Here is a 15,120-nt window from a genome sequence, read left to right on the forward strand (position 1 = left end):
GAGTCGTGGGTAAGCTAGCATTTGTCCATAGCCGCATGTCACAGGCCAGGTCATTAAAAATAATGATTCAAATATATTTAATAATAGTTATCTCTATTTATTTGTATTGTGCATCTGCCCATTGTGTATCGTAAACATGAAACCCCACTATTTACCTAACTGAACAAACACCTTATTGAAGAATGTAATAAAAAACATAGATATCGCTGCTCACGCACTTTTTTTATTTTTTTTCCTTTTACAGAGATTTTCCTAAAGTGGATTTAATGTCATTGTCCCCTTGGTGTTGAAGACTGAGGGGTTGCAAACACAAACCTTGAAAACCTCTGATTTCAGACTGCTTTTTACAAAGGTGAGTACGTCCCGAAAAATATTCATTTATGAGGAATGTTGGACAAGCTAACTTCAGAGCAATCTGTAATGCCCATCACCTAAACCGAGTTTGATCATATTTAATATAATGTCTATTAAACGAAAAGCTACGTACAGGTTGTTGGTTGTTTTTTTTTTGTTGTTGTTTTTTTTTTTTACTAAATTGAGAATTCATATTTAATTTCAAATTTGAAGTTTCGAAATTCTCTTTGAATTCTCCCGTTAGGAAATAAACCTCTTTGGTGACATATATCAACGTACATCTGAAATGCATCTCCCATCCCTTATTTTCCTAAATATTCACGTAATCTCAGTGGCGAACGCGAAGGGGCCTATTTAGTGAACGCTTTTATTTATCTCTGTTTATTCACTTAGCTTCAAATTGTAGTGAATTGAAATCCAAAATTTAATGTGGGGAAAAAAAAAAATGCACACGTTGGCTTTAGTCGCCGTCAACTAGCTATCCTTAAATTCTGCGATTTGAATTTATTCAATACTAGTCAGAATTTAGGGAATAACCTTGCTTGAGCTAAACCCAGAGGGCTTTATTAACTAAACAGTGATTTGTAGGGCATTGAATAACATTTAGGAGATATGAAAAACATTAGAATTTTTCCAATATTTTTTTAGTAAATTAACGTTCCAAATTGTGAGCGAGCATTAAGACTAGTCCCAGCGCGTAAAGGTGTCTCCTGGCATAGAAGGGGTTAGAAAATCTTGAATATTCCCTCCGCCCTGCTTTGATCTGATATTCAGGATGTTACCTGGGAGGGACTCACCGTTTTTGCAGAAACCCATTCGGCAGTTGAACCTGCATACGTTTCCAACAACAGACCCTGGGACCCGGGGCCCTGCTTTGCATACTCTGAGAGCTACCAGACTCCCCCAATTTTCAAAGAACACATCATTCCACCATGATGTTGGATGTCACATGGAAAGTTCCGCACCTGCAGTATGTAGCATTCATGCGATCCAGGAAAGATATCAACTCATGAATCAAGGAGCAATTTTAAAAGAAGTGCCATGATTGATCAAATGATTCTCTCCGGCCCTGTATGATTGCCACACACTACAAAACAGCCCTTTCATACAATGCCCATCAGCATGTAGAAGTGATTGTGTCTACGAATACAGGGTAGATGGTAACAATGGTTAATCAGTTATTGCCAAAGGTCTGAGCTGTGTTTAACCCCTTAAGGATTGAAATTCCCTTTTATTCCAGAAGTTTGGTCCTTAAGGGGTTAAACACATACAGACTGTGGCCATAAAGTTCTGTAACATCAGAATTGTTTCTGTATTGTTGAGACGCTTATAAAATATACAAACTTCAGGGATGCAATCTGTAAAATGCAGATGTTATTCTGCGTTATTTTACGCTTTATAGAATCAGTTTGCTTTTTATATCTGTGTCCCAGATTAAACTGATCTGTGGGTTCCGTACCGTGTACTCTCTTTAGACCCCCCCCCAGCCATGCTTTTCATCTGTCATTAACATGTGAATATTAGACCCAACAAGCAGGTAACAATATGAATCATTCATTACGGCACAGCAACGCGGACCCCCTCATTGTAGCAAGTCCAAGGCAGGTCCATTGCCAGTAAATGTAAATTCCTTTTTTATTGGAAATTTATCATTTCTGATAATAGCCATTAGCTGAAAGTGAGATTTTGGGATATACAGAGTAGGGTGCTTTCTACGTCTAGCCCTGGGGCCACATACTTGGAACACATAATTATATGTTAGTAGATGTGGCTCATAGATGAGGAATGCCACAAAGCCACCAAGTTTAGTTACATGGCCTCTGTGGTACGTTAATGAGAGGTATTTCAATGTGGAAGGAGTAATTGGCCGGTCGAGTCGCACAATGAGCCAGGAGGCTTGGTTTATGAATGGCTGGTGATATTAACTCTTGACATGTTAGCAAATGAACGCTGAGCCCCAAATCCTCTCTGTGGCGTTCAGGCATTTCGTGGTCTAGTGAAAGATACTTTTGAGATTCTTGAACTTTTTTGTGTCTGAGGTGAGATTTACTAAATAGGAGATATTTTGAAAATCCACTTCCATCGTAAATTACCCCTTTATCATATTGGGACTGTATGCAATAACATACTCCGGGATATTCACTAACGAGAGAATTCAAAATGGATTTCACAGTTAAGTTCAAATAGTTAAATTAGGAAAATTCTCAAGCCAGCTATGCTTCTAATTCTGCCAGTTTGGCCTTAAAGGGACACTATAGTCACCAAATCTATTTAGCCAAATTAAGCCGTTTTGGTATATAGATCATGCCTCTGACGTTCCACTGCTCAATTCTCTGTTATTTATGAGTTAAATCACTTATACAACCCCCTGACTGTGACTGACACAGTCTGCCTGAAAACGAAATTGTTTTATTTTCAATCAGATGTTAACTTACGTTACACGTTTTTATCTTCTGCTCTGCAAATCAAACTTTAATTACATACGAGAGGTTCCTGCAGGATCTAGCAAGCTATTAACAGAGCAGGAGATAATAAATTCTAAATTAAACAAAATGTGCAATAAAGGAAGTTTAAACATTAGGAAGTTTGTGTAAGTCACATGCAGGGATGTGTGACTGGGGCTGTATAAACAAAGTGATTTAACTCCTAAATGGCAGAGAATTGAGCAGTGAGACTGCAGGAACATGATCTATACACCAAACCTGCTTCATTAAGCTAAAGTTGTTTTAGGGAGTATAGTATCCCTTTAACATTAAAATTCACTTTAATTCTTACTCTATTGAATAACCCTTCATGAATCCCTCCAAAATTGCCTTAACTTATTACAAATGTATTTACTAGATAAACAATAATAGGCAGGGAGAGAGCGAGCTGGGCTCCGTGCGATGTTTGCTACCAATAAATAATTGATTGAGAGGTAACCAGCCTTCTCGTATGACAGCATCATTAAGGCATCAGCAACAATAAACAGTAATTTAGGCAAAGAGCGCAAGGACTTCTTGTATGTAAAGAGTTAACCGTGTATACTTAGTCATAGATTACGGCTCCTTTTTATCCGATATGTAAAGAGTTAACCGTGTATACTTAGTCATAGATTACGGTTCCCTTTATCCGATATGTAAAGAGTTAACCGTGTATACTTGGTCATAGATTACGGTTCCTTTTATCCAATATGTAAAGAGTTAACCGTGTATACTTAGTTATAGATTACGGTTCCTTTTTATCCGATATGTAAAGAGTTAACCGTGTATACTTAGTCATAGATTACGGTTCCTTTTTATCCGATATGTAAAGAGTTAACCGTATATACTTAGTTATAGATTACGGTTCGTTTTTATCCGATATGTAAAGAGTTAACCGTGTATACTTAGTCATAGAGTACGGTTCCTTTTTATCCGATATGTAAAGAGTTAACCGTATATACTTAGTTATAGATTACGGTTCGTTTTTATCCGATATGTAAAGAGTTAACCGTGTATACATAGTTATACATAATGGTTCCTTTTTATCCGATATGTAAAGGGTTAACCGTGCATACTTGTTATACATAATGGTTCCTTTTTATCCGATATGTAAAGGGTTATTTGAATTTGCTAAGTTTGGGAACCGTAGTATTGAAGTTTTGGGTAGATAAAGGGTTAATCTAGATGATGCAAATAAGGAGAAAAAAGCTTCTGGTTTCTAAGGGGTTAATTGAGTGCCTATAGTCTGCATGAAGTATTGCCGTTTCTGGTAAGGAAGAGGTTAATTAAGTAGAATATTTATTTTGGTCTGGGAGTGTAAATCTCTCTGGTACGTGTGGGTTAAATGAAGGCTTTCCCCCCCCCAATTTGTGGTCCCCCCTTTTTTCCCTCTGGTCATTATTCAGATGCAAATTACTGGGTGAGATTAGCTGTGGGTAAAAGGGGGGACGTGGGATATTGTATTATTCAGCTGTCTTTTATTGTGACTGTCTCTCACTCTCTCCTTCTCTGTCTCTTTCTCATGCCTATCCGATGTCATCAGAGCTCAGTCTGATTTACACGAAGGAGTCCAGCTCTGTGTACTTTGTAAGTCTTGCAACATCTGAACTCAACGACTTGTCAATATTTTTTTCTTTGTTCCATTTTTTTCTCTCTCTCACTCGCCCTCTTTTTCACGTTTGCTTCCGGATTTTCATTTCCAGTACAGAGTGGTTTAAAAAAAAAAAAAAAGTGTAACTGAGTGAAACCACACTCTGAAAAATGAAACCGACACTTGGATCTGAAGACGAGGAATGAGCTGAGAAAATAAAAATGAGCGAGCGTTCAGCTTTCCATTACAAACGTGCTCTCTCCCTCCGAATCCAGACCGAGCACTTTGGTCTCGAAGAAATCTCCACGTTTAACAAGAAAATGTAGCGTTTCTTTTGTACGATACCTTAGGACTCAAGCAAACATTAACCCGCGTTTTATGACTGCTTGGTAGCAATGTGTTCTGATTAAAGATCTGTCTCCCTGTCTTGGCAGAGCTGCGCTGTGTTAAGACTGCCGCTGCTATTTTCTTTTATTATGCAAATTTGCAGCTCTCGCAGGATACTTTGTCGATTAGTAAATGCTCAGACGCACATTGACCATGAGGACTCTTCGCAGGTCGAAATTCATGAGTTCGCCCAGTCTCAGTGACTTAGGAAAGAAAGAGCAAGCGGCATCTTTGGATGAACGAGGGACTCACCAGAAGAAGGCTGGATCCAATGCCACCTGGAACAGGTAAAAATCACACAAAATGCCACAAAACGTATGTGATGTTTGTATGGTGGGGACCCTAACAATGATCTGTAGACAGATACTGATACAGAGGACGTGTGGGGTCCGATTGTGGAAATATGGAACATTGATTTCTCAGTCTTTGCTAAGGTCTGGGTTGACTGGAATTGTCTGTTGTCAAAATTTGTACAAACCATCCCATAAATTGTATCAGAGTTATTTAGTGAAACGTAAACTAACACCAAGGTGTAGAAAAACTGTATGGAAAATAAATCGCAGCGATGGGGGCTGTAAAAAATGACCTTTAACCAGTGGCCCACGCGCACAGACAGGGTTAGTCACTAAGGGGTTTATTCACTAATCTCAGAATTGTAGCAAATTAAAGTCAGAATGGGAAAATTGTCCAACTTGAAAAATTCTGCTATCACCAGAACTTGTGTATTTTAGCTATAAATTTAACATTCATATTGAATTGCCTAAATTTGGGTTTAATTAATAATCTCAAAGTTTAGGCCAAACATAGCGGGACAAATTCTCCAAATCAACTACATGTTCAGTTGGCTGTTTTGGCCTCAAATATGAAATTCACTTTGAATGAACGTGAAAATGGAACTGTTACTTCCTCAGTTTTACAAAACTATTATACGGGCTCATTAGAATCATTGCTCCCACCTTTGTACCGGGGGGAAATCGGGATAGTGGGGGGAGCTTTCCGAGGGGGCACTGCCAGTGATGCAACTGACGGCCTCAGCAGGGACTCATACTTACCGACTTTGTAACGGGGGGAGGAAAGCGGGATAGTGGGGGGAGCTTTTTCGAGGGGGGCACTGTCAGTGATGCAACAGATGGACTCATACCTCCCAACTTTGTAACGGGGGGGGATAGCGGCATAGTAGGGTGAGCTTTCCGAGGGGGCACTGCCAGTGATGCAACAGAGGGCCTCAGCATGGACTCATACTTACCAACTTTGTAACGGGGGGAGGAAAGCGGGATAGTGGGGGGAGCTTTCTAGGGGATGTCAAAAGTGACCCCCATAATGGGCATGGCTGCCCTGAAAGCACACAGGCCTGCTCACTGAAGGAAAGTGTGAGCTTAGTGTCCAGCATGCCAGGCTCCCACAAACAAGGACAATTCAGGGAGCGTTGCGTACTGCGCTCCTGGAGAAACTAGCAAGCAATCCCGCATTTCTCTATTACACAGCTGAATGACGCAATGCGAAGGTACGGTATAGGTAAGTAGGCTTTTTTTTTTTACTTGCTTGCTGTGTTATTTACCAAGCAGACACTGCTACTGCGTTTACTGGGGCGAAGGAACAAGGAAATGTGCATTCTCTGGAAATCCCTGGCAATTCACATTTTACTAAATTGCTCTCAGTGAGAACCACAAAGAGAGATTGGTAGAATACCCAGTGGGTCGGAAGAGAGATTCTCGGATAATGTGTTTTATTTTCTTGGGGCAATTTTACTTGAATTAATATGAATTGCTTTAAATGTTTATAAGAGTACGTATGGCTCCTAGGACAAGCACAGTCCAACTGGTGATAAAGATATAGGGGTTACTTAACCCCTTAAGGACCAAACTTCTGGAATAAAAGGGAATCATGACATGTCATACATGTCATGTGTCCTTAAGGGGTTAAAGGACCACTCCAGACTGATATTTTTTTTTTTTTTTACTTAATCACTATTCAGTAGATACACTCCCTTTGAATGTTCCATTCATGTATTAATTAGGGGTCGATCTTAATAGAGCTTGCAAAAGCTGAAGTTCTTATGACTGCAGCCTTCACAAGCCCTCCCCTTGTAGGGAGGAGACTAATCCCGTCAGAGGCTTCTCATTGAGGAGGCTCCGAATCTGTACACTCATGTGCGTGTATAATCTGTTCTGAAGTCTGTGGAAGCTTTCTGAACACACTGGTCTGATGTCTGTGTGGATGGGGGCAGGTACCCTCGAGTAGCACTCGCCTGCCACTTCCAGTAGCTCAGGGAACTAATGGAAGGAGGATGCAAACCTCCCTGGCTGTCTGACTGTCTGATCCAGGGAGTGTTTTATAACTTATTTTAAAAAGTACTGATTTCTCATTGAAATCTGCACTTCTAAAAACTCAGGTTAAAATAGTATATTCATCATGCATAAAACATGTCAGTGCTTTATGGGTGTGGATTAAGGTGTTATTGAGGGGGGTGGGTTCATGCCAATAACATGCATTTAAAGGGACACTATAGATATCAAAACAACTTTAGCTTAATGAAGCAGTTTTGGTTAATATACCATGCTCAATTCTCTGCCATTTAGAAGTTAAATCACTTTTTGTTTATGCAGCCCTAGCCACACCTCACCTGGCTGTGACTAGATCCAATGTTAACTTGCTTTAGAAGTCTTTATCTCCTGCTCTGTGAACTTTAATCACACACACAGAAAGCTTCGGCAGGGTTTAGCAAGCTATTAACAGAGCAGGAGATAATAAATTCTGAATTAAACAGAATTTGCAATAAAGGAAGTTTAAACATTAGATCTCACTTTACAGGAAGTGTTTAGGATGGCTGAATAGGTCACATGCAGGGAGGTGTGCCTAGGGCTGAATAAACAAAGTGATTCAACTATTGAATGGCAGAGAACTGACCAGTGAGACTGCATGGGCATGATCTATACACCATAACCATTTCATTACTTATTCCAAGCTAAAGTTTTGGGGACTATAGTGTCCCTTTAATTTGTAAAATAAAAGCTTTAATAAAAAAATTTAAAAAAATAAAAGCGTAATAAAAAAATCAATGAAAGAGTTTTGTCCTATGGATTTTGGGGTATATTTCCCACTCTCTACTTAGTTAAAAGTGCATTCTAAGCACCAAAACAGCTTTAGCTGAATGAAGCCGTTTTTTTGAATAGATGATACCCCTGCAGGCTCCCTGCTTAATTTACTACCATTTAGGAGTTAAATCACTTTGTGTATGCAGCCCTAGTCACACCTCCCCTGCCCATCAATCAAACAGCCTCCCTACACACTTCCTCAATTGATGTGTTCATTTAGAATCTATTGCACCAGCACAGTGTGTTTTATTTAAAAGCTCTCATCTCCTGCTCTGTACAAAGCAGCCTCCTGTGTGTGATTAGTTAAAGAAAGAAGAAACCAAACCTTTGCAGGAAGAAATATTAATTTCAGAGAAGCATATTTTGTTACTTATTCCAGAATGATCTGTTTTGTTTGTTTTTGTTGTTGTTTTTTTTATGTTCATATAATTTGTAAAAGATCCAGCATTGAATTATTTGTTGATGTTATTTATTTTCCTATATTTATTTATTGCTTCCAAATGTGCTCACCGTGTCCGCAGTGGTACTCTAGGGGAACCATTTGATTGGACACTGCTTAGCGCAGAGCCAAAAGGGGTGGGATTAGCGCTGCAGCAGGACGACATAGAATTTTAGTGACTCTGGAAAATCATATCGAAAAACTAATAGATGCATATATTTTTTTAGTTGAACTTCCTTCTCCAGGGCCTTAAAAGAGATTAAAAAAATGTATTTTAATATATCTGATTTGGAAAAGCATTCTCCGATGCCGCTATAGTCACAGCTTCACAATGTTATCCTGAGATTGGCTTTACGATGTTATCCAATTGGATTTTAATTCACTAAAATTTACTGGAACCATCTCCAAGGCTGCTTGTGGCTTTTTACTCTCTTTGTGGATTAGGACAAAAAATCCAATCCTTTACTTCCTTTACAGAAAATGTCTGCATAACCGGAATAATTGACCATGGAGCTTACAATCATTTCAGTAAGTAGCAACGCTAATATCAGAGTTATGGGATTTCCTGGCGCTATATAAATAATAAAAAATATATTTTTATTATTATTATTAAGAAAAAACAGCAGTTGTTGAAGTGTTAACAATTCACAGATGTGATTTTTTTTTTTTTTAAGACAGTTTGGTACGTATACATTTCTAAACTGAATTTATGGAGGCCGTTTTGGAAGTAAAATCGGAAAATAATTAATCCCAGAGTTCAGCAAATATTGTTTTTAATGCTAAGTGAACCCGCGTGTGTACTTCATTAGCACGGCTTTGAGCAAAATGAAAGACACATTATTTGCGTTTAACGTGTTTGACACATTGTATGTTGGGAATGCTCGTTGATGCGTGGTGTCATTTCACTTACCTCCTACCTACAAATGTAGGCGAACACAGACTTCTAGGTATATTTATAATGGAGCAGACAGGTACAGATTAAATATCACTGTTTAAACATTTATATGACTCATGTTGTCCAAAAAAGAACACAATAAAATATTCTGTTTCATTTAGTAAATAACAAGGTAACAGACGCCACGTTTGGCTTTTCTTTCTGACATACGACCTGAGTGTTTTAAAGTGCACCTTTCACGCTAATCTAACATGGAGACCTTTATGGGGTTTCACATCTTCTTAACATGGTACGAGACCGCTTGCTGCCAGGAGTATAGGTACAATCTGTTTGTAGTGTCTCTGTCTCAGTGTAAGAACCCCTATGGAGAAAGTGTGGATGAATTTTGTGATGGAGCCGGTGTGCTTTGAGGTGAGTAACAGGGTGTATTAGCTGTCAGTGTGCATACACAGCCAAGCTGTACCCAGGAGGCGACATCATCGTTCTCCCAGTTAATAAATCATTATTTTATGATTAATTTGGAAATGCATACACAGAAGTGTGTAGCGTGTAGCGAACAAGTTGTATTCTTATTAATTGTCATGATCTTCTTATGCTAAAATTATATTAAAGAGTCATTATTTTTGTCTTGTTTCGAAAAAAAGAAGCAAACGACAAAACTGTTTAATCTTTGCTTGAGCGACTTATAAAAACTCATTGCAGTGAGTCAGTAAATCTGTGGCATGTCTACCCGCAGCAGCGACGACCCTCGGTGTATCTTTTTTCAGCCCCCCTCTAGAATCTAATCCAGTTGAAGCAGGTCACTCGCTACCTTTTGTTCCTCCACGTCTAACGTGTCTATTTAAACCACTTGTTTGTTAGTCCACCTATTGTACAGCGCTATGGAATATGTTGGTGCTTTATAAATAATATAACGTGTCACTCTTTGCAGGTAAGATTGAGTGTCTGTCTGTGCCCCGGATAGAGCTTGTTCTTCAGTGTGAAATATTGAGGTCCCCATGCAGATACAATATTCATACTACAAGTCTTAGCTGCACTGAATAAGCTAAACACTAAGCACCAAAACAACTTTAGCTAAATGAAGCAGTTTTGGTGTATAGATCATGCTTCTGCAATCTCACTGCTTAATTATCTGCCATTTAGGCGTTAAATCACTATTGTTTATGTTTATGTAGCCCTAGCCACACCTCCCCTGGCTGTGACTTACACAGACTGCATGAAAAAAAAAAGTTTATTTTTTAATCAGATCTTACAATACATTGTGTTTATTTCAGAAGTTTTTATCTCCTGCTCTGTTGATTGAACTTTAATCACACACAGGAGGTTCCTGTCGGCTCTAGCAGGCTATTAGCAGTGCAGGAGATGGGACATTGCAAAATTAAACAGAATGTGCATTAAAGGAAGTGTAATCATTAGATTTCTCTTTACAGGAAATGTGTAGGGAGAGTGTGTATGGCACATGTAGGGGAGGTGTGACTAGGGCTTCATAAACAAAGTGATTTAAATTTGCAATGAGACTGCAGAGGCATGATTACACACTAACACCACTCCATTAAATCTGCACAGGCAGATAAAGGTCTGAGAACTAAGGAGCATCTCGCAGAAGAAAATGGTGGTGGCCGTGAGAGACAGGTTCACACAAGTAAAAACGACTTTCCTCTGCATTCCGGACCACCACACTGTAAGAGGAGCAGTCACCATCTGTATGCACAGACCCCAGAAGGTCACAGTCGCTTTAAGCTAAAGTTGTTTTGGTGCTTAGTATCTTTTCAATGACCCTTTAGCGAATCGAACTTGAACTATACATGCGATGTGTTCCTGTGCTGCTAGTTTAAGAATATGATGAAATTAGCAGCTCCTGAGAGTCTTAGGAATGTTCATCTCTGGCAAAAAGACAAAGCTGTACACTTATATCACAAGAACATTCATATTATGGGGTTAAATGCATGCTGAGAGTAATAGGTGTTGGTGCAGAATAACAAGCAGACCTTTACAATCTGGAAAACTGTTTTACTGACTACGCTGGTGGGAGCATAGTGACGCCGGATAGCGGATATTCCTTTTATCAGATAGGCCTTGATTCTAGACTTTTGTGTAAATTTCAGATTAATTACAATTCATCTGTATTCTGCAACTCTGAAACACCATAGACCTATCACAAAACAAACAGCATGGGCAGTGGACAAGCTGCTCTGTTTGTTTTTGTGATTCGGAGTTCAGTCCGTGGCACCAGACAATCAGCAGGGAGAGAGAAAAGTTGATTTGGGGTGGGGGGTCTATTCACAGATCGAGTAAGAATTGACAGATAAAGGGGAAAGAATAGGAGCAGTAACAACTCTCCATTTTTGATTAGTTTTTGCATTAGAGTGCACTAATAGGCGTGTTTTCATCCATTTAGGTTTGTACAAATCGTTTTTCCCATTCAGACATCAAGCTCCTGCTGTGAGGAAATATAGTAGTTCCAAAGCAGGCAGCGTTCAAGTGATTCCTGGATGTAAATATCCCATAATACAGCTAGAGTTCTAGCCTTAGAAAACCTCCTTAAAGGAACGCTATAGTGTCAGGAATACAAACACATTATAACTACTAGGCCCCCTTGCCTGCTGTTAAGCGTTATTTTACTTGCTGGTCTCGTCGTGGCTGACTGCGCCCCACTGCACCTCCTTGGCTGAGATCACCATCAAATTTGACAATCTCAGCCAATCCATTGCTTTCCCATAGGAACGCATTGTAAGGCGATTGCACATGTGCACCAAAACGCGAGGCACTGACCCAGGAAGCACCTCTAGTGCTACTAGGCAATAATGTAAACATTGCCCTTTCTATGAAAAAGGCAGTGTTTACACTAAAAAGCATGTAGGGGCAGAATATAGACCCCTACTGTCCCTTTAAGTGAAACCCCTATTTCTAGATGCTCACTATTTTTCACTTTCTCCCTATGTAATATTCAGTAATTTAAATGAAATGGATTTGAGAGTAGGGCATGGAGAAAGTCATTTTGGCATGCATAGATAAAGTGGGGATGGTTTTAAAGTACCAGGTTCGCTTTGTGATGAGATTTAACTTTGGTATGTGTTACTTTGTAACAGAAACAGGACACACTTCCCTACAGACTGCTCAGCTGCATGTTACGCCTGGTGCCTGGTGAACCTAAAGCCAATGATGGGTATAAGTAGCCCAGAGCAGACCTAGTCATTCAGACTGCAACTCACACAAACCTGTCGGCCATAAAAAACTCAAATTGTCTAGTGAAGATGTGTGGGAGAGGTTGTCCACTGAAAGCCAACATGTAAGAACTACAGTGCAAGAGTCTGGCAAATGACCACCTACCCGTGCTTCCACCCCTTCCCCACCCAAATAATAGCAGTAATCCGAGCTACTTATTTAATTCTTGCAGGAATTTCCTACTCATCTCTGTTAAGCAGATTAAAGAGTAGTGTTCATAGGATTTAGGAGTTAATCGGTTTGTGTTGGAAGGCTTGCTTCAGACCCTGTATTAACTCATTTATAAAAGAGACGTAAAAAAATTATTTTGTGCAAAAGCTAACATATTTTTCATATACGTTTATAATCCAGCCTCTTGTACAGCTGCTTATCCGGCCTCAGGTAGGCCTGATTATTCTTCCTCTGACAGACTTGGTATTGCTGCTTTTAGTACACCTGGTTCTCCTGCCTTCTCCGCCTCTGGTAGATCAGGTTCCCATGCCTCTGGTAGATCTGGTCCCCATGCCTCTGGTAGATCTGGTCCCCATGCCTCTGGTAGATCTGGTCCCCCTGCCTCTGGTAGATCTGGTTCCCCTGCCACTGGTAGATCTGGTTCCCCTGCCTCTGGTAGATCTGGTTCTCCTGCCTCTGGTAGATCTGGTTCCCCTGCGTCTGATAGATCTGGTTCCCCTGCCACTGGTAGATCTGGTCCCCCTGCCTCTGGTAGATCTGGTTCTCCTGCCTCTGGTAGATCTGGTTCCCCTGCGTCTGATAGATCTATTTCTCCTGCCTTTGGTAGATCTGGATCTCCTTGATTTGGTAAATCTGAATTTCTGACTTCTGATACACTGTTCTCCTGTCTTTGGTAGATCCTATAGTCCTGCCTTGATCTGGTAGATGCTGTTCTCCTGCCTCTGGTTGATCGGGCTCCACTTGCTTTGTCGTCTTGTCTCCACTTGATCTTATATAGGCCCATTTTCACCTCGTTCCATCAGAGTGGTTATAGACAAAGCTCTGGGAATTAACTATTAAAGAAAACAATGCACCCTGAGGCAGGAGGGAGTCTTTCATGACCAGTTGTCATGAAAGTTGTCAGAACCGAGGTGACTCTATGAGATTTGTCCAAGTGAACAACTAGGAAATGATTCATTAAAATGTGATTCTGTGGGGAATTTAAAACCCGTCTTCAAAATCAAAGCTAAAATATCTGTAAATGGGGAGAAAAATCTGCAGTCCTACAGCTAGTGCCCAAATTCATATTGTTAGTAACTTGACTGCTTTGAGTTTCGCTTTGTAAGTGACTAGTCTTCTCACCACAACCCCATACCCAATAATGGTTGTTTTTTTGGTGGGGAGGGTTAATTTTCAGAGTTTGAGGCAACAGAACAGAAAAAAAACAAATAGCCAGCTGTGTATGGATCAGTAATTCAATATTAAGACCGACAGCTGGGCTCTCTGCATCTCTGTGTTACCCAGAAATCCAGGAAGGAGACCCTCGCTATTCTATGTGCGTTAAATTACTTTCCCTTTTTCCTCGACAGCGTGATTCGTGGATAAAGCTTGCTGCCTGTCTGGGGCCCCTGTGTGCAGGCTGGGTGTAGCTGCTGGAAAGAAATCAAATGAGCTGAAAATGATTGGACTCAATTTTAACTCCTCAGTGCTGGGGAGCTGTGAAAACATATTGCTTTTCAATAGGGCTTAATCACTAAACACCGTATTGTAAAGAATTACAACCTGAATTGCAGAATACAGACCAAATCAGCCAGACTGTGACTATATCTGAATAGAGGTGTTTTTCCAAATAAGCACTTTTTATCCAAAAAAAGAGCACTGTCCTGTCTACTCCCGTGCATGAGCTAAGTGCAGTTTGCACAGACTATTGAGGCACTCTCCCTGCACTTCCTGACCACAATTCCATGGTTTCCAAATTAAATGACAGCAAGGAACAAACCCAGGAGAACAGGACCCTTAACCTTGGACTGTCGCACTGAACCTTGAACTGTTTGACGTTAAGACAATGTCATAATGTATATAGGCTCTGTCACTCTTAAAGGAACTTTTTAGGGTCAGGAACGCAAACATCTATTTCTGACCCTATAGTGTTAAAACCACCATTTAGCCTCCCTGGACCCTTCATGCCTCCATAAATATAGCAAAATCTTACTGTATTCAAGCCTGAAGCTGTAGCTCTGCAGAGGGAGGAGACACTGAATGTTTGGATGCATTTTAGGCAGCCATGACCCAGGAAGGATCTCTAACAGCCATCTGAGGAGTGGCCAGTGAAGTTATCACTAGGCTGTAATGTAAACACTGCATTTTCTCTGAAAAGACAGTGTTTACAGCAAAAAGCCTGAAGGTAATGATTCTACTCACCAGAACAAATTAAATAAGCTGTAGTTGTTCTGGTGACTATAGTGTCCCTTTAAGTAAAATCTTGCCTTTATTCCAGTCTTCTGCTACTGGCTCTGCCCCTGATCTGCCTGCTTGGCTGACATAATCAGAAGTGGCTGACATAGAAAAGCATTGGATTGGCTGAGGTTGTCAATTAAGCACAATTTCAATTAATTTGGGCGTGTTCTTGCCCGCCTTGCTATATAGTACATATACTCAGGGTTGTGTAAAGGCATCCAGTCCCCTTTAAGATTGAGAAAGATCTTTGAGAAGAAGTTTTGGTTAATGGACTCAGCTTTAAA

At 40.1% G+C, this 15,120-nt stretch overlaps 1 protein-coding gene across 3 annotated transcripts in view; it reads left to right on the plus strand.

Moving 5' to 3' along the window:
- PRR5 (proline rich 5) overlaps positions 1-15,120 on the plus strand; it is a 93,682-nt gene that overhangs the window by 38,519 nt on the left and 40,043 nt on the right. For 2 of the 3 annotated variants that reach the window (XM_063446728.1, XM_063446727.1), the window contains 2 exons: positions 245-352; positions 4,360-5,081. In XM_063446728.1, the coding sequence (XP_063302798.1) occupies positions 4,927-5,081 (155 nt within the window). In that variant the 5' untranslated portion in view covers positions 245-352; positions 4,360-4,926. The remainder of the gene's footprint in view (positions 1-244; positions 353-4,359; positions 5,082-15,120) is intronic. The other variant, XM_063446729.1, reaches the window with a different exon arrangement.

The sequence above is a fragment of the Pelobates fuscus genome, chromosome 3 (assembly GCF_036172605.1).
Source record: "Pelobates fuscus isolate aPelFus1 chromosome 3, aPelFus1.pri, whole genome shotgun sequence".
NCBI lineage: Eukaryota > Metazoa > Chordata > Amphibia > Anura > Pelobatidae > Pelobates > Pelobates fuscus.